This window comes from Botrytis cinerea, chromosome 10, assembly GCF_000143535.2.
Source record: "Botrytis cinerea B05.10 chromosome 10, complete sequence".
Classification (NCBI taxonomy): domain Eukaryota; kingdom Fungi; phylum Ascomycota; class Leotiomycetes; order Helotiales; family Sclerotiniaceae; genus Botrytis; species Botrytis cinerea.
This window is the reverse complement of record NC_037319.1, coordinates 1,586,607-1,605,703: the sequence shown is the minus strand read 5'-3', so window position 1 is coordinate 1,605,703 and position 19,097 is coordinate 1,586,607. Positions and strand designations below refer to the sequence as shown.

The following is a 19,097-nucleotide window of genomic DNA, read 5'->3' as shown; positions in this document are numbered from 1 at the left end:
AGGGGGAAGGGGGAAGAACAACTTACCGGAACATAAAAATCAAAACGAGAGAAAAAATACATATCCCTACAAAACAATTAGCAAAGACAGGGATGGGAGGAAAACTTACAATTTTATTATATGTGGTATGCATGTATGTATGTATACATCTGGAGAAACAAACTTTTTTTATTCTTTTTTTTTTTTTTTTAGAAGAAACTTTGTTTCTCTCGTCTATTTTCTATTTTCTTTTCTTATACAGTATAGTAGAGTATAGTAGAGTAGAGTATAGTAATTTCTAGAAGTCTAAAGAGCGACGACTATGACAGTACATATAACAAATCGACAATATCAAAGAAAGAAATTCGAAAAAAGAAAGAAAGAAAGAGCACAACAATCATCGAAACGACAATCACAGCACCCCGTCTTCCCCCAAAAGAAATTCAGCACTCAAACTCCAAGAGAAGAAAAGACTCACCTCAACTCACCTCACCTCAGCTCATCCCCAAAACCCCATCCCAAACCACCCGAGCACCACACCCCCAAACACCGCATACCAAGACAGACTTTCCAGCCCGCTCTTCCGCGGCGGTCGCACACCAAGCTGCTCATGAAACGAAACGTATCTCGACGCGGGGGTTTGGGTCCCGCACGAACGGTGGGTGCGGGAATTGGTAATTTGGGTTCCGATGGAGCGGGTGGTGGGGCCCGGGGGGCCCGAGGGGAGGGGTTTGAATTTTTTGGATTTTGGGGAGAGGGAAAGGGAAAGGGTGCGGAAATGCGAAATGTGGATGTGGATTGGCATGTTTGTGTTTGTGTTGCCGAAGGGGGTGGGGAGGGTGGTTGGATGGATGAGAAAGAGTTGTGTTTTGACTCTCGAGGATGTGAAGATAGGATAGGATAAGATTATGAGTGTGGGGGGGAAGGGATGGGAGGGTTTTATAACCTATTTGATCTCGTGAACAAGGGAATCAAGATTCCTGATAGACATTGTTCCGCAAGCAATCCATGAAAGGAAAAAAAGACACAAAGTGATTATTCCTCGACCGCAAAATCAAAGAAACAGTCTCAAACAAAGCCCTCTTATATGCCCACCACAAAGAACCTCAAAACATACAAAGAAACCAAACCCCAGAGAAAACAACCACCCAGCTCAGGACCCAGAGAATCTTCTCCTCTCCTCTCCTCCAAACATAGTTTCCCAACAAAGGAAACGGGATAACACGTACCAAACAAGCAGGACAAAGAAAAAATGTATCTTCTAGAAGAAATGTAAAACAATGCCTATTATCAAACTACAAAGACGCTTCCCAATTCCAAAATCGAAGAGGAAGATTCATTCAGTAGATCGAAACATCCCACCCACCTCTACACCCAGTTTACAAATTCCAATTACCATCTATCTCCATTGATTAACACAACAGTAAACTAGACACTACCCAACCCAACCCACCCAGTTACAGAAACTTCCGCAACCATGAAAAAGTTTCTCGACCCCCTCCTCCCACAACCGCGCACCACCACGAGAGGAAAAATCAACACCCCCTCTCCAAGCGACTCCCTCCGCGAGTTTTCCACCACATCCCTCGATCTGCTCACGCAGCTCTTGACGCGACTCCCCGGGACTCTCCCCCACGAATCCTGGCTTCGGGATCAAGCAGTCCTTATCCAGAGCTTCCCGCCTTCTCTCCTACACCCCAAATCTAGCGGTCTAATCTCCCGCGTCGCCGCATCCCTATCCTCGCTTCGGCTCGGCGAAACCAAAGCCGTATTATGCGACGTCCACAAACCTCTAAACCCATATCTCATCCGCAAGATATTTCTAGAGCTAACCGCGGAATGCACCACTCGGCTCCGACGACTAACTGCCGAAATACCTCTCGAACAATTGCCGGTCAATGTTCAAGAATTCGTTCTTCGAATGAAAATTCTCAATAGTATCTGGATGCAGCCCGAATTTTATCGTCAAGCATATCAAGCGCAGCCGTCCGAGCCACGCTACGAACGCGTAGCATCGGGTTGTGAAGCCTGCATTCTTGCCACCATCGGAGGCGATCGATCCATCATCCGCGACCTCTTCGCCTCGATCTGGGGGCGCAGAAAGAAGAATAAGCAAATGGATGGCTGGATCGATGTCATCCGTGCATGGGCATCATGGCAAGAAGACTCCGAGGGCTTAACGCATGAATCTCACGGTCTCGGAAGAGAGATCTCTCGATGCCGCAAACATCTTCAGACGCTTCGAAGAGACGCACGACGAGAACGCTTGGCTGGAAATCGCAATCCTTTTGAGCGAGATAGCGAGGCCCAAACACTTCTTGGACACGATTTCCTTGACGAGGATAAGGATGAAGACGGAGATATTGAGAATGAAATTATAGATTTCTATGCAAATATGATGTCGAGAACATCTCTCGCAACCACATCAACTCATGGTTCACATCCAGCAGAAGGAGTCCATGCCGCTTTCCGCGACACCGTAGTCTTCTCCGACGGCTTCTTTCACAATACTTCCAAACCTATCAAGGAAAGAAGACCAACACTCTATTCCCGCAGCGAATACAACTCTTCTCAACTTTCCTACTATGGAGCTGAAGCCGAAGAGCGCGCCAGCGCCTATCGAAAACTCGTTGGAACTCCAGAGAATGTCGCTGCCGAATCAGAAGAAGATGAAGAAGAACCTCGTTTCACAGATCCATTTGCAGATCCGTCAGCAAGAAACAATCGACCTGCTTATCATGGAAGTCATTATGAGAATCCACGGGCATCACCTGCGCCTCCTTCTCCTCGTACTACGAGACATGAAAACGATAACAGGGCAAAACAAAAGTACGCACCGCATCATCGACGTCCTGAACCTCAAGCAAATCCTTTCACACGAAAATCACATGCTGCTCGCCCTGAAGGTAAGCGCAGTGATCGGGAAACTCGAGTTAGTGATTTCATGATCTAGAGTAAAGATAGTAGAGAGATTTTGGGGTATGAAACAAGAGAGGAGTGATCTCCTTCTCACAACATAGAATTTCTTTTGTAAAATTTCTTTTGTTAAAAATTCACTCGCGAGAATTTCCTTTGTCAATACTATACAATATAACCATGTTTCCTTATGTGCCCCGTCTAAGACCTTATTTAAGCGATAGCCGATCCTAAACCATGCTTCTCCTCGCGTCCTTCGCAATCGTGAAATTGCGTTCATTGAAATCCCTTGATCTATTCTTTCTCCTCGTAAAGCTTCAGTAACGCCGGTCTAAATGCCGCTATTTTCGAAAAATCAGATATCTTAACCTTCATATAATCAAATGCAACAATGGAAACTTGATCTGTAACTTCGCTGTCCATAACTGGGATCTTTTGATATCTCTGAGAAAAGTGAGTAAGTAAGATACGTCTTGCTCCCATACCCTTGCCAATATTCATTGCTTCCGAAGTTGTGGAATGTTTCTTGGCAATAGCATCACCTTGAAGTTCGTCATCAAATGTCGCCTCGTGAATCAACAATGTTGCACCTTTACCAATCCTGACGAAATCTTGTGAAGGTCGACAATCACCTGAGTAAGCAACCTTAAATCCATTGGGGAAGTTCAATGCAACAGCCAAAGCACCATGACAATGGCTCACTTGGCAAGCTTCAATAGACGAAAGACCAAATGCTTCCGTTTTTTCTGGTGTGAATTCTTCGTAAAGGCCATTGACTGCAGGAGTCATTTCAACGAGCTCAAGTCTCTCAAATCCATAATTCTCGACCTCGGAGTACTCCGTTAACCAATGAATCATACCATGATCTGATGCTACGGCAAGTTTATTATTTCTTGTTGCTTCATTCTTAGATGTTTCTTCATGCCACGCTTTAATGACTGAAGTAGTACCGAGATGATGATCGGCGTGAAGATGACTGATCCAAATGGCTTTGAGATTCGAAAGTACACCTGGTAGATCTTTGCCAAATACTCTCTTCAGTTGACCAAGTGTATTCTCACCAGCGTCAAATAAGTAATTGCCGTATTCTGGAATTCGAAGCAAGGTAGCTGAAACATTTCGATATTTGGAAGGTAAAGCCGAGCCAGTTCCAAGAGTAATGACTTCTGCATCCTTGCATGGTATATCCTTTTGAACTTCATCAAGCTTTGCTTGATACTCTGGACTCATAACCTCTTTCCTAGCTTCGTTTGCTAAAGCAAGAACTTCAGGATCTGCTTCCTCTACCACCTGCGCAGTATCAAGATAAGGAGTGCACTTGTCATCTTGAATCTCGAATTTTGGTTCCAGTAGTATTGTTTTCCCTAATTTTGCCTTTAGATATGGTACAGGTTGGGATGGTGGCTCGGATGCATTACTGAATGCGGGAATTGGGAAACGTTCGGAGTCGAGGAGATGTAAACGAATAGCTTGCGCTGCGGCCGAGCTGAATGCAAGATAATTTGGGCAATTATCTGGGGAGGAGACGATGTGAGTAAATTCTTTGCGCTCTTCCATGAATTCTAGTATCCTGGGGTCAGCTAAAACGCCAGGACCCAGAATCCATATTATTGATTCAACTCCTGCCATGACCTCTTTTGCTTTCCATTCTTCACGTGCAAACAACCCCTTAATATAAGAGGCATCAGGTATTTCAAGAACTGCAACTCCGGTACCTTCTTTACTAACTCCCAAAACTTGTTCTGGAGTGACAGTGGTACCGTCAGTTGCAATCACACTTCTTCCTGCAGCCAAAGTCCGATAATCAGCACCTTTCTGGACATTCAATCTCTCGGCTTCCTTGGGATTGAACTTTCCACGCTGAGTATGGTTCTTGATGATATATGAGACTGAACTGGTAGAAGGTTTAGTCGGAGGTAAAGATTCGACCAGTGCTCCTGGCCAAGGTCTCCGGGTAAGGACTTCAATATCGGGAACTTCCTGATCTCCTCCGGGTTTAGGTCCTTGATATCTTTGTATTTTACCATCTGAGTTTCTAACAAAGATGGCAGCAGGCATTTTGACATCCTTGAGCTTCATGGAGTACAAAGTATCTAACTTCCAATCAGAATCGAACATAGAAGATACGACAGACTTTCGTATTTGATGTTCATTATCCTCTTTATCTCTGAGTTCTTGGGCTTCCTTAAGCTCAAGCTCCTTGCTCTTTTCGGCAAGAGATCCGTCCGGAGAATCATCCGAAAACTCATCGTGACTTCTTTTCCCACGACGTTTCGCAGTTCCTTCTGATTTAATAGCCATAGCCCAGACCTTGATATTTTCATCACTCCACGAAGGGTCCCAATTCGCTCTCTGTTCTCTGTCCGGTCGATATTCGTTTGTATATAACGGCATCCCATTTCTGAAGACAAATCTCCTAGCCGTCGCAAGTAGATGAGTCAAGTTTTCCCCTCCATGTATATTCAAAAAGGCCTTTTCGGGTTTCTCAGCGCGTGCTCCCTTCTTTTGCGATTTCGCATTTGCAACTTGGAATTGTGCCTCTCTTGAAGTACTTGTCGCATCTGCCAACGTCAAAATCATACCCAACATTCCTCCAGTCGAAGCCCAGTCCACCTTTCCAGTCATGAAAACCTCCCCAACTTTCATCAATCCGACCTTGCCTTGCACACATGCTCTTTGAGTCCCCTCTGCAATATTTCCAATAAAATATCTTTTGTTATCGAAATGTAGAAGTAATGTAGTCCCAGGCGTATCCACCGTGGGAGTTGTGAGGAATTGGATATAATTGCGCATTTTGGTTAAATCTCCTGGTCGTTGAAGGCGGTTTCTACTATTGATCAATGGTTTCCTGTATTTTGCGTTGCGATATACATTCCCCGGATTTTCTTTGAGAATAAGAAACCGCTTTCCATTCACAGCATTCGGAAGCGCGTGAGATAATTCTGGAGGATCTCTGAGATTGTCGTTGTTCTCTAAAATATATTGAGTAGGCAAGGGAGATAATCTTGCTGGATGTGGAGGAAAACTGTACCCCTCTTTTCTTGGGAAAGTTTTCAGTGCTTCGTGAAGTGATTTTCTAAGACCTTGAAATCTGTATTTGAGATTCAATCTTGTAATGGATGGGAATTTCTGCATTAAGCTGGAAGCAAATGTTCACTTCATATTCTTGTTGCAGTTACAGAATTGATGATCAAATAAATGTAGGTACTGGTAGAAAATTATGACGGATTTCATAAAATTTACGGTGGCCGAGACCGCATCATATAGCATTCAATATCAAAAACTTGGCTGTGAACAAAACCTATATTCTAGCATGCACTCTAATAATCTTCACTCAAAAACACTCGAGAAAAGTAAACCTCCAAATGGTGTTATGTACTAGGTATTTATTAAAAACCTATGTGATGAAATTCATTTTGAAACCAACGATGCTCCCAACATTATAATAAGTTGAGTGCTAACATGCTAGAACTCCATCCTGTGTCTATTTTCTGAAAGTAATCAAGACGCCCAGATTGTTTCTGGGAGCAGAATATTTATGTAAAATAATACAAAAGTCATTACCACCGCGATCCGCTGCTAAACTAAACAAATAGTGTAGAGTAAAAAGATATCCCCATGCTCCATGCCATGTACGCCGTCATCGTTCATTAATCGCTCAATGATGCCTCTGTGGCGCTACAAATGTTCCGCTTTGCCTCTGTAGTCTAATTTTCGCTGCTTCCGTACCATCATCTGCTGTTGCGGCTTCCTTAAACCACGGGTGTTGAAGCGCCTCCTTGGCTGTAATACGTTCGTTTGGATCATAGACAAATATCTTTCTCAGTAGATCCAGGAAATTCTTGCTAAATTTCGACTGATCCTTAATGATTTCCTATAATTTTATTAGTAATGGTTGCTAAGGGATATTTGGAATAACTTACATGTAAGGGTTTCATCGCCTTCACAAATCTCCGTGAAGCCCTTGTGGTGTCAGCAGATGGGTATTCAAGTCTTAAGCGCTTGAAATATCTGAAAAAATTACGTCAGTATATATACTCTCCAAGGAAGATTATGGATCACTCACTTTTGTGCTGGATTTCCTCCATTTCGTTTTGCCATGGTGTTGACTTGTTGAACGAGATGGCTATCTATTTTTTTATCGACTACGGCTTCCATCATGGCCAAATGCTCCAGATTGTCGTGTGTTTGGAAAAGGGCGTCTCCCGTGAAGAATTCGACAAGTATGCATCCAATACTCCAGATATCGCATGGGAAAGACCAACCCAGACCAAGAATAATCTCAGGAGCTCGGTAGTGTCGTGTGGATACGACAGATGAGTGATATTCATCCTGAAAGGTTGCGGAACCAAAATCAATGAGTCGAATTTCTGTATCCAGAAGAACTTTCCGCTGTGCCGCTTGCCGGGTGACTGTACTTGAAGAAGAAGGAATTTTGCGGCTGTATGTAAAAGCTTGATATGCACTGTTGCATAATAAGATATTCTCCGGCTTGAGATCTGTGTGGATTAAGTTTAAGTCGTGGAGAACTGGTCCAATGTTAGCCCGTGGCTTTTAATTGACGGCGAGATACTTACAGGCAACGCTCGTAAATAACTGTCGCGCAAAATGTTGAATCTGAGAATTGGGAAAGGGTACGAAGGAATTGCCCTTCAAGAAATCGAACACACTCTGCCCCAAAAGATCCATGACTATACATATATGACCTCTGTAATCGAAACAATCCCGTAGATGTATACATCTGTTCCGGTTCTCACGATCATTTGCTTTGAGTGTTGAGAGGACTCGTAACTCGATTTTCGAAGCATCCCGATATTTCTGCACAGAGCGAATGATCTTGATAGCAACACATTTATCATTTTGAAGATCTTTAGCTTGTACAACCTTTCCAAAGGTTCCTTGACCAAGTAATTTTTGAACCTGGTCTGATTTCTTATTAGTCTGTAGAAGGTACTGGATTGACCCATGGAAACTTACATTGTGCTGTTAGATTCGTTTCTGGAACGACAATATAATGTCCGTCGTCATCGTCGATTTTGGTATTCTTGGTATAAGAGTTCTTCCACATATGTTAGCTTTCGATCGTACTGTGGGAAGTAGCAAGACTTACATCCGCAATCGGTCGTACTGGGACATCGCGAGATTTTATTGGAGGCTTAGGAGGTGGTATGTAGTTGGTAAATGCATCCCCATTGATTTCTAATTCTTTCCTCTTGGCTTCATTGGCAATCTGCAACCGAGTATTGGTCCTTTTCCTCTTCTGCCCTATAGCTTCTGCAGCCTCGTACCCATTTTGCCCATTAGATGAATGTGAACCAAGGGATGTAGCGGCGGTTGTATGAATTGCTGATGTTGTGCGATCGGTGGATATCGTGGAACCAGAACCCGATTCTGATTTGTAGTGTGGACTCGGATCGATCGAGGGGTCAAGTTGGTATACGGGATCATATGCATCATTGCGTTTTCTCTTCTTCGCCGCATGGCCATTAGTCGCTGCCACGACAGAATTATTGGCTTGAATATGCGAGGAAATGCCCAACGATGGTTCTGGGGATTCAGAACTATCGATGACAATTACCTCTTTGGGTAAACCATTCTCGTAGAATTTATCCCAGTCTGGCTGTCTCTCCTTCGATCTTTGTTTCTTGTGCGGGGGAGGCGCTTGCGATGAGGTAGAAACCATGGCTGCGGGCTTTTTTGGAGACTTTTTAGACTCGGGTTTCGCAGGGTGCGAGGGTATTTGAGTCAACTTTGGAGGAGGAGCTACACTCGACGACGTGCTATTACTCGACGAGTTGGTCGGAAGGGTGTAGGAGGTGCCCAGACGGCTATTTCCGTTCAACAGGCTATTGCTCGCCCGATACTGGTGGTTTGATTGATAATTCTGATGGTGTGAGTATCCGTAATTGGGATGATGGGGAGGTAACGTCGATGGAGTCGACATGGCACAATGGCAGGAAGTAATCGTTTCGACCCTGGGGTGGGCTCAGACTTTATCACGTCCAACTTCTTGAAGTATTTGGATGATTAAGACGAATTCTCGAGATCAGAAGGATCAGACCATCGAGCGTAATATTGTAGAGTATGAGTTGAACGCTGTCTTGAAGAATGAATGCGCGATGATGTATGAAGGAGTTGACGGTTGACGTTGGAAGTGGATGATGGGTGATGGTCAAAGGTAATTCTTTCTATCTTTCCGACCGTATCGCGCTGGGTTCGAAATGTCAGATACGCGACATTTCTCGAAAGAGAGTTGATTGTATTGACGTGAGAGGCGGTTTTGGAGAGTTAATATTCCAAATGCAAGCAAATCTTGTTGAATTTCTCCAATACAGTTGGGTTGTTCTGCGAGAATTAGAAATAAGAACTTCTTTCGAGTTTTCTGAACCTGATGGCACTGGGGTTTCTTGCGGGTGGTTCAAGATCGCTTATGACTAGCAGGTATGATTTTCCAGTAAAGGAATTGATTTGGGTTGGGTGGTGAATTCTTTTGGTTTGTTCCACTGCTACACTACACTACTCGTACTATTTATTACTATTATTACTATTACTACGACTATTCCTGCTAATCCTGCGACTACTGTACTCGTCAAAGTATAATGATAACTGCACGTTGGATCGATGAACATGACGAAGGTCCCATTGGTCCACTTTCCTTCTCTCTTGTTCTCCTTCTCTCCCTCTCCCTCTCCCTCTCCCTCTCCTGCTGCATCATTTCTTCCCTCGTTTTTTCGCCATGAAAAACGACCACATCTTGAGCCGTCCAATGAATGGTCAAAGAAAAGTGCCTGTTTCTGGCCCGTCTCTATCAAATGATGGATTGTGCCTGCTCCGGACGAGGAAGACTAGGGAGGGACGTATCTCGATTCACTCGCTCACTTCACTCGCCCGCTCGTGATTGAGGGAGGGATTCTTTAGTAGACATGGAGAAAATGAGGTCGAACCGTGGAGTGTATTAATTGATACCATTGACTCGTTGACATGTAATTGACCTCTCTTGTTATAATACCTGCTGTGATCTATCTGATCTACACATGTCCCTCGCGCCCTAGATAGTAATAAGCAGGTGGTGTTTTTCTCACCCGTTCACTCTTTGTGTAGGTATGTATTGGTCTTCCTCCACATACACCCACATCCGACTCACAAAGTACGTATCATTCATTCCCCTCCTTGCCATTCCGGTTCTTCCAAGTCGCAAAGCTTGTGTCCCAAGAGAGTTAACCCTTTCACGCTACTATCATGTGTATACACCTAATAAGTATGGAGATGGTTTATCCGCCATTTCCATTTCCATTTCCATTTTTATTTTTATTTTTATTTCCCCTTCCCTCCCCCTCCCCCTTCCCCTTCCCCTTCCCCTTCCCTCTCCCCTTCCCTCTCCCCTGTATCACACGTCCTGTCATGATGCGGGATAGCGAGCGACCTCTCCATTCTCAAATATACCTAGGTACATACATACTAGGTACGGTGCGGGCTGCAACTTGCAAGCCCTTTCTGCATGCCACGAGTAATCTTAGCCATCTGGCCATCTAGCCATCTTACCTACCCCGAGAACATTAGGACTTTTTCTGTGGGGAAGAAAGCCCTTCCATTCACACATCTAGTCACTCACATCACATCACATCACTCAAAACACTTCTGAGAAAAGCCGGTAGCCCCCCCTTGAATTCATCCAAAAGCCTTCCGATTCATTCATGCTGGCCAATCCTTTATCAGTGCAACCAACCCCCCATTATTCTCACTTTGATTGACTTGATGGATGCATGATCCAAGTCTAATAAGTCCTGTCATCACGCTTCACAAAGAAAGAAAGAAAAAAAAAAACAATCGCACAAGCCCACTGCTCAGAAAAACTCAGCCCAAGGAAAGCCAACACGGTCACATTATTGGAATATATATATATATATATATATATGTTAGATTGAGAAAATCCTTAAGCCCATAAGAGTAATAGAAGTTATTTTTGCATCACGCAGTATTTCTTTTCATCCATCCAGATTCCAAACTGGTTCAATCTTTTTTACTTTTCTGGACAGTTGTTGCCACTAGAATTTCCATCCATTGTTCTACTTCGTAAATCATCCGCTTGATAAAACCCCCCCCTCGATCTTCTTTATCTTAAGTGGCAATTGTCATAGGCGAGGTATGGAGGGATCATCATTGCAACTTGTTTCTCGGGATAGACGCGAACAGAAAAGATTACTTGCTGTACTCACATGAGTTTGAGTTTCGAATGAATGTCCGAAACAATTCTAGAGAGAACGGCTGCGATATAGATATAAAAATCCGTGCTCATGAACCAATTTAATGGTCGTGCGGGATGTGTGATCGACGCACAAGGGGATCCCGCTGGTCTTGGAGTCGATAGTCACGTGCCACGAGATACTTATTTCAAGAAGGGGTGAGAAGCGAAAAACTTGTACAGCCACGGCTGAATTTTGATTTATGTGTTATTTGTGTTGTCATCTATTGGTATTGGGATTCTGCGCGGTGCAGCCATGAACGCCATGCTCTATGCTTTCTTTAATCAATATCCCGCCAGTAGATCTCTCGGTGGGGTTAAAATAGAACTCGAGCCGCATAATGGACCTTTGGAGATAGTGGTTGAACAAAGCCGAATTATGTCTTGGAAATGTAAAATTCGAGTCATTCAATGATGTCTTCATATTCCTCTGTTGAAAACCACCTTTCCACCCTCTCCGCCCTTGCCCCAGAATTCCTCCTCTAACGTTGATGCATCTACGCTTTGGCGTTGAGGGAAGGCTGCTAGAGCTAGAGGTAAAGCGAACAGACTAGTACCAAGAATAAGACCCAGATTGATTGGTAGTGTGAGTCTAGGATTTCTAATGAGAAACTGCTTCTTCTGTAATCTCACCAAAATTAAAGCTGGAATCACCATAATTGGAGAACTGTTCAAAACTCGACTGATAGCTGTCTCCGAGACGGCAATAGTGGCTGCTTTCTTGCTCTTGCCCAATGAAGCAACCTCGGATTCAGATTTACCCTCTGCTGCAAGCTTTACCTTATCCGATTCTGATAGAACTGGATAGACATCAATGCCTTTTCTAATTTCTTCTCCTCGCATCAAGAAAACATTCAATGCTCCAGCACTTGCAACGGCAGCGAATGGTACCAATCTTCCAAGAATCATCTTGGTGCCTGGGCTAACTTTCTTTAATCTTGGAACAAGAGCATTGAGACCAAGTGCAACAGAGCAGGAAGCTCCGACTGCGAGAAAGTAAGATTGTGCAATTTTTGAGGTTGAGAGAGGTGTGGATTTGTTGGCGTTGGCATTGTTGATAGCCACGTTAAGAGACTGATTTGTAATTTGCCATAACAATGTTCCTGTCGTCTGCCAGCTGTCAGCAATGGGATATCTCTATAGAGCTTCTGGAAGAGCTTACTCCCAATCCTGGTGTAAGCATTCCTGCTGTGACTACCAAGTTTGATAAAACGAAGCATGACATTCGAAATGGAAGGAAAACTGGAGAGCCAGTATCTAGTAATATGAGCCTTCCATCCAGTCAGTACTTTTGCGGAATCTCACGTACCTGGATGTAATGTTGAATCGACAATCTTTTTCGCATTCCATAACTCCGGAGTCATCTCATGAATCTTCCCCTGTTTGTAACTCGAAATGAGACTTTTCGCATGCTCCAATCCGGCACTGTTTACCAACAATGTTCTATTTCATCGTCAGCATATACTATTGCATACCTCACAACGGCCATGATGGAGTGTCTGTGAAAGAAAGTGTGGGCACCTTTTTGGTGGAAACACACAACAAATTCCTCCTCACCTAGGGTCTGAAATGGCCGCAGAATGCATCACTCGTCCCCAGTATGTGCTGAGATCATACTGGGAAGCGGGTAATTCTCGATTGCCTGGGAGAGAGGCAGACATTGTTCTCGTCCTTGAGTCACTGTGTGGAGTCTGAAGAAACCTCGAATTGAGGTTGATATAAGACTTCGATATAGATGGTACCGGGGGCAAAATGATTTCGGATCCGAATAATCAATAGCAAGCCACTCGCAGATTCATAGAATACATAAAGGCCGTGGAATTGGTGGAATGAGTCTTTCGAGTTGTCTTTGCGGGAAACCCCAAATTATTTATTTTTGGCGCTCTGACTCCGCTTTCGCTTCACCTGTTTATCGGAATTTCTTCTCAAGGAGCAAAGATAAGGTCTCACCACAAAACAAAGCATTTCACACAAAGGATTTATTACTTCTAGACAATAAATTATTAAATCGGTTGATAATGAAATTTGTCTATCTTAAAGTCGTTGGCGGTTTAGTCATTATATTCGGTTTTGATCCGTCGGCAATCAACGGGCCCTTGCGTTCTCAAGAAGTCTTGACATACAAAAGGGTACCTCTCTGGCGGTTTATTGATTAAGGGGTCCAGTCGATGTCATTTCTGGGCGAGAAGTGGCCTAGGTCTGACTGACGTCCACTGGTGGTCTTGATAATGACATCCAAGGCTCCTCGATCCGAATCTGTTGAACACCGAAATGGCCAGTTATGCGGATCTTGTCAATAGCGGGGAGAACACTGATGAGGATACGAGTACATGAATGGCAATGATGCACAAGTAAAGTACATATCATGCCGAAGTACAGATGCATGATACAGAGCGCGTGTTGCGATGCGAATCTCGAAATACCGGTACGATAATGCACTGGGCTACCCACAGGTCTAGGTTCGTTGTAGACCTCCGTACATCAATTAACACGCGTTCGATATGCATTTGTGTAGCCATGGAAAGCTAATCAACGCAAATGTCGACAAGTCAGAGAATTGATGCATCGATCACCAACGAACTCAATCCGAATGTAACAGTTCACTCACGGTTTTACCACAAAAATGCTTGGTATTTACTAAAAGTTTAATATTATGTACAAGAGTGCTCCTGTAATGGATTGGCGTCAGTTTTCTGGTCATTTCCCCTCAAGTATCTAAGGATCTACCTAGCCATAGGTTTAGACTTTCAACGAACATCTGAAAGTGCGGTATCTGCAGCTTTTACCGGGCTTTAAGTCAGGTCACGACTTCTCATCGTGAACATGATATGTCAATAATGTACTGTATTGTGTACCGCTGTGCGACTTGATCTCATGTTGTAGCCAACATGGCTGGCGGAACAACCACAACGTTCAGCATTCCCCGGCAGCCAGCACACCAGCGATCTAGAATCACACTAACCGTCCTCAACCATCAATTTCGTGTGAATTTCATACTCTAGACACTGTACCAAGCTCAACTCAGCAATCCATCTCCGTTGCTATAATTCCGATGAACTTTCAGATATGCAACAAAAGATAAAATAACCATCACTTGCACAAGCAAACGCCACGGAATCTTTAAAGGGAGCCTGTCGATACTTGACACCTGACTATTTGTATTTTTTTGATGCAAGAAAATTGTTAGGGAAATTGACATACGTTTCTTTCTTTTGCTGTCGCCGGGAATCATTCGTGGTACCGAAATCTGGACTCTTCCGCCAAAATCAAAAGATACCTCACTCACTGTATCTCAACTTGTCCGAGGTATCCGAATTACCATCGGAATATAAGTATATGATGATGTACTTTGCTGGGCAAAAGAACTGGTTTATCTTACCCTCAATATTCCGTTCGATACTACCCTCTTGGCAGTATGTGCCGTCCAGTGTTACATTTACAAGCCGAACCCCCAAATTAGCCAAAATATTACTTTGGCATATCGGCGAACAATATACTTCCCTTGTGTGTCAGTGGAGATTACGCACTTGTGAGAAAGTTACATTTATCTCATCCTTCAAGTGTTTGTCGCTCTCAAGCGAGAAGTAGTCAACACAAGGTATGTCTCTGGTTGTGTCAATATTATGGATTAATCTGGAACGTTGATACTGTACTTGAAGAAAATATTATGAGAATTGCTTTCAGGCCTACACGTCTCTGAAGTTTTGCTGTCAGTAAGAATATCTCACCATGCTCCCGATAGGCCTACAATCTGGCATTAGCATTTCACAAACAAGCGGTCGGTCGCGCTCTGGAAATGTACATCTTCAAGTGAAAAGTAAACAATGAAAGCTCATTCCGGGCAATTATCATACTGATCAAGCATCATCTTCAAATATACTCACCCTCATGGTTAATGCCATGGGCGAATACAACCTACGTAATCTTCAGAATAGATCATACCTATTTAACTATCCGTTCAAAAGCTGCACAATTATTTCAATATGGCCCGTTGTCCTCTCCATTCATCTGACTACAACCCGGCAGGAAATCGAGAAGTAAAGAAGTATTGTTGCATATCTAAATTTGCGAAAAAGTACTTTTTAGGAGGTTGGGTTTTTAGCTAAAATCACTTTTGTACTAAGGAGATGGTACGTTGCAGAGGTGGGATTCCTACTACCTGGCTGATTTTGAGCTTCTTGACTTCCTCCTACGAGAGGCTATTCTATTTTTCACGTTGATTAAACACTATGTATACTCAGTCGGTTAGTTGGTCTTGTTGCACATCTGAATTTAGTAAAAAGTACTTTTGAAGTCGCCGCGTTTTTGCTCCAAAACGTCTTTTCAGGGGGAAGGCAGGTCACCAGTAGAAGGCTATAGAGAATATTTATGTGTTCTCCCCGAATTCAAGCTTCTGGTATGCGTGTTCTGTGGAAACTATCATTGCTAGATTCGACCTGGGTGCGCTCGAGAATTCTGATGCACGCCGGACAAAATTTCAAACAAAGACAACTTCCAACTATTCTCAATTTATACTCAGAGTACCTCGAGTCCATTGATGTAGTTTTCTGGCTACAGAGATGAATTCAGTACTTCCTGGTGGAATTCAAGTTTGTCAAATCTAATATATGGAGACTCGTATAGCTTCAAGGATAGGTTGCTTGTCTCGTCGTGGAATTTGAGATGCTTATATGCTCTCTTTCTGTAGATATTTCACTTACGGTGGTAAGAAAATATTGGGGGTTGAGAAGTTTTGTTGCATATCTGAATTTCAAAAAGTACTTCTTAAGAAGCCTCGGAAAATGGCTTAACCAATGCCTTTAATATCTGGTATGTAAATACGAGTCTTATCATTTGTAACATTTGAACTTCTGAGATCGAATTTGGGCGAGCCTGCTAGGGTTATGTAGCATGTCTGCAAAAGTAATTTCTACTATGCGTTCGATGTAGTTACAAGAGGAGCATTCTTCGGGTCAACGACTTGAAGCCATGTATGAGTAGCCTTGCTTGAGCTACTCCCATTGGATTTCAGGATGCGAGCGACTTTATACTTTGTTTATGGTTCTGCCAGCTTTGATCAAAAAAAGGCTACTAGCTTGATAAGATCCACAGTTATCGATGTCAATGGTGCATACTCCCAAAGAGACTTTTTACTGTAAGTTTCAAAAGTAATTTTAAACCTGGACAGCTTTATTTTACAAGCCTCGTAGTTGTTCCGCCGTCTTAACACAGAGTTCTAATCTTGGTTGACAACCTTAAGAGCTCTTTTATATCTGAATGGCATCATGATCTTCACATGGTCATATTTACAACGAAGACTAACTTCGATTCTTTACAGATTTTCTACTGTCCTCTCTTCAAAACTCTTGACTTTACTCAAGATATCACAAGCATATTCATATCTGAACCAATCAGAAAAATGTGCATATGATTTTTTGTTTGTTTTGTTGCATATCTTAAATTTAACTGCCTTTGGGCAGTAAGAGAAAATTTTGGTTAGTAGGAAATAATGTACTAAAAAGTTCTTTTCAACTGGAAGAGTTTTGTCGGCTTGACTAACTGGGTAGGTAGGTAAGTAGGTAGGTAGAAAAAGACCGGCTTTATTTTTGTTACGTGTCTGTCTGTAACTTGGGTAGGTCTCTCTTTGAAGATTTCTTTTTTGTAGATATGCAACAAAACTTTTTAGATGGCAGATTGTTACGAGTTTGATATTAACTATTGCTGTTAATACTACCAATGGATGAAAGTAAAGCAAGTACCTACCTATAGTCCACTACAGATTATGCCGTTTTCTCAATCCATGCGTAAAAAAGTCTTTAGAGTGGGAAAGCCAATCTCTTACTAAACGATACTTTGAGGCACATAATTTTCTCCACGTCATCGTATATGAGTCAACATATCACACGGGGTATTCAAGGTTTGAATAGTAGATAGACACTCCATCCAACTTCAAGGGCTATCGCTTCAAATGCTTCCCTGAAGAAACTAATCCGAACACCACTCCCAAACAATGCCTTGTCTCCTCCGCATATGTATCTCAAAGTAGCAGAGGCCAAAAAGTACTTCGTGAGACGATCTCAGAGCTGAGACGTACACATAGACAGATGATTAGTGTATAAATGAGGACCCTATGGACCCGATCCGTAGACTAGAAGGTGATACTTTAGATATGCAACAAAACTTCTTCGAGAAAGACAGAGAAGAGATATGTTGCATATCTAGAACAAAAATCATCCTTGAAAGGGCTTTCAAAGATGAAATGTTTTGCAGATATGCAACAAATTTTCTCAAGTAATATTTGAAAGATTGTGATTGGATGTATTCACTATTGTTTCAAAGGTGCTATCAGCAGCAGTTCCATATTATAGTTTGTAACCAGCAAGTTTGCTGAATCTGCTAGGGCTATTTACTACTCCAGCTAGCTGTCTTTGAAGGGTATTTCTCTTCGGTCTTCTTTTCGAAACTGGTTTAGCCAATAGCAATATGACTAGCGGGTTGTAGATTGCAGAAGCCCCCCTCCCCTGCTTCTCCGGGCACGCTGGAGAGATTTTGTTGTACACCTGAAATCGCGTACTACGGGACGGGACCATAGTTTAAGTTCAACACTGTATGCTTCCGCATATGCGGTGCTGTCTAGTTGAGTATCAATGAATCTTTTAGCTGCATTGCGCTCTCAAAAAGAACTTTTCGACTCGAGTGTCTTTGAGTGGTAGGCTGAGGAATTTGTTACAGACTATTTGAGAGTCTTCAAAGATGAAATCTCTTGTAGATATGCAACAAAACTTTCCCAAAACTTCGAGTGAATATAGTGAGGTCGGTTTTACCATCAACTGTCGCCCCCAGCGAATTATATATAGTTACTAGACACTGCAAATCACCCAAGTACTGCTAGCCAGACTGTCGGGCTTGTTTAGATGCAGCAAGTAGGGTTCAAACTATCTGTATGAAACGCCCGTTTTCCAAGCGCTGTCGTGGGTTTATGGAATTGTGGCCGTCCCAGATATGAGTGGCCTCCAGAGCAAGAGTTCTTGTTGCACGTCTAGAAACCTCAGGAATCGAGCTACGGATCTAAACTATCGAACGACAGAAAAATACTTGATACTGTCCTCCATATACCGATGTACTATTTATTGCTTACTGTACCGGTTTTTTGCCTCCAACATGAGTGGCTAAAATTTGCTTGTTGCCCATCTTACATTGACAGATTGTTCACTCAATCAACCCGAAAGTACTTTCAATATCCAAAAGTGATTTTGTAGACATGCAACAAAAATTTCCCGGTAGTAGCAAATTCACCCTAAACTGATAAATTAAATTCCACCCGCAAAAGAACGAGAAAAACTTATTAGTGCGTACTTGATATTCAATAAGTTACTAGAATCTCAGTGTACGTATGAACTGACCATTCTCATCATCGTTCACAGAATACAAGATTCTTTGCAGATAGCTCGAGTTTGTAAATTCATCCACGACACAGTCTCGATCCTGAATTCTGCGGGGAGAAAGAAGACCTACAAAGTATTGCATATCCTGTCTTTCTTCTTTTCAGATTCAGATCGTTGTACTTTGTATCAGTATTTATGTTTCAACTCACAAACTAGTGCTTCTTTAACGCTTAGTTTCAACTAGTCAGGTTGGCTTGGATGGGAAGGTGTATGTAGTCAATATTCATCTCAAAGTCTAGATGCAGATCCGCTAGCATTGTTATCGCAGCTCAAGATGATTATATGACGACCATGATGATCTCAATCCTCAAACCAAGCAATACCAATACCAAAGCATCACCACAGTCAGAAATATATCTTGCTAGCTTCTAGTTTACATATCCATACATCCACATCAGGACATAAATGTCTTCCGAAAAAGGAATCCATTGCGTGAAGTTTGAGAAGATATGACAGCGAATGACACGACAAAGAGAGTCGTGACATATCCTAAATTCCCCGAATGACACGAGGATTTCCGATATGTGAAAGCGCTA

General features: G+C 42.8%; 4 protein-coding genes across 4 annotated transcripts; 1 reads left to right on the top strand and 3 right to left on the bottom strand.

Moving 5' to 3' along the window:
- The first annotated feature begins 728 nt into the window (after positions 1 to 728).
- BCIN_10g04160 (hypothetical protein) lies at positions 729 to 2,968 on the top strand. Its single transcript, XM_001557418.2, has one exon. It carries the CDS (start codon positions 1,457 to 1,459, stop codon positions 2,930 to 2,932), a length of 1,476 nt encoding a protein of 491 aa, XP_001557468.1. The 5' UTR covers positions 729 to 1,456; the 3' UTR covers positions 2,933 to 2,968.
- Positions 2,962 to 6,087, bottom strand: Bctrz1. The gene has a single exon (XM_001557419.2). The coding sequence runs from the start codon at positions 6,028 to 6,030 to the stop codon at positions 3,190 to 3,192; it is 2,841 nt and encodes a 946-aa protein (XP_001557469.2). The 5' UTR covers positions 6,031 to 6,087; the 3' UTR covers positions 2,962 to 3,189.
- A 97-nt stretch (positions 6,088 to 6,184) lies between these two features.
- BCIN_10g04140 (hypothetical protein) lies at positions 6,185 to 9,348 on the bottom strand. The gene is made up of 6 exons (XM_024695607.1): positions 8,006 to 9,348; positions 7,873 to 7,954; positions 7,473 to 7,820; positions 6,962 to 7,424; positions 6,819 to 6,906; positions 6,185 to 6,769 (listed from the first exon to the last, which is right to left on the bottom strand). Exons 1-6 carry the CDS (start codon positions 8,837 to 8,839, stop codon positions 6,554 to 6,556), a joined length of 2,031 nt encoding a protein of 676 aa, XP_024551401.1. The 5' UTR covers positions 8,840 to 9,348; the 3' UTR covers positions 6,185 to 6,553.
- A 1,920-nt stretch (positions 9,349 to 11,268) lies between these two features.
- Bcfsf1 lies at positions 11,269 to 13,147 on the bottom strand. Its single transcript, XM_001557421.2, has 4 exons — positions 12,695 to 13,147; positions 12,447 to 12,580; positions 12,300 to 12,394; positions 11,269 to 12,247 (listed from the first exon to the last, which is right to left on the bottom strand). Exons 1-4 carry the CDS (start codon positions 12,796 to 12,798, stop codon positions 11,558 to 11,560), a joined length of 1,023 nt encoding a protein of 340 aa, XP_001557471.1. The 5' UTR covers positions 12,799 to 13,147; the 3' UTR covers positions 11,269 to 11,557.
- Between the last annotated feature and the right edge of the window lie 5,950 nt (positions 13,148 to 19,097).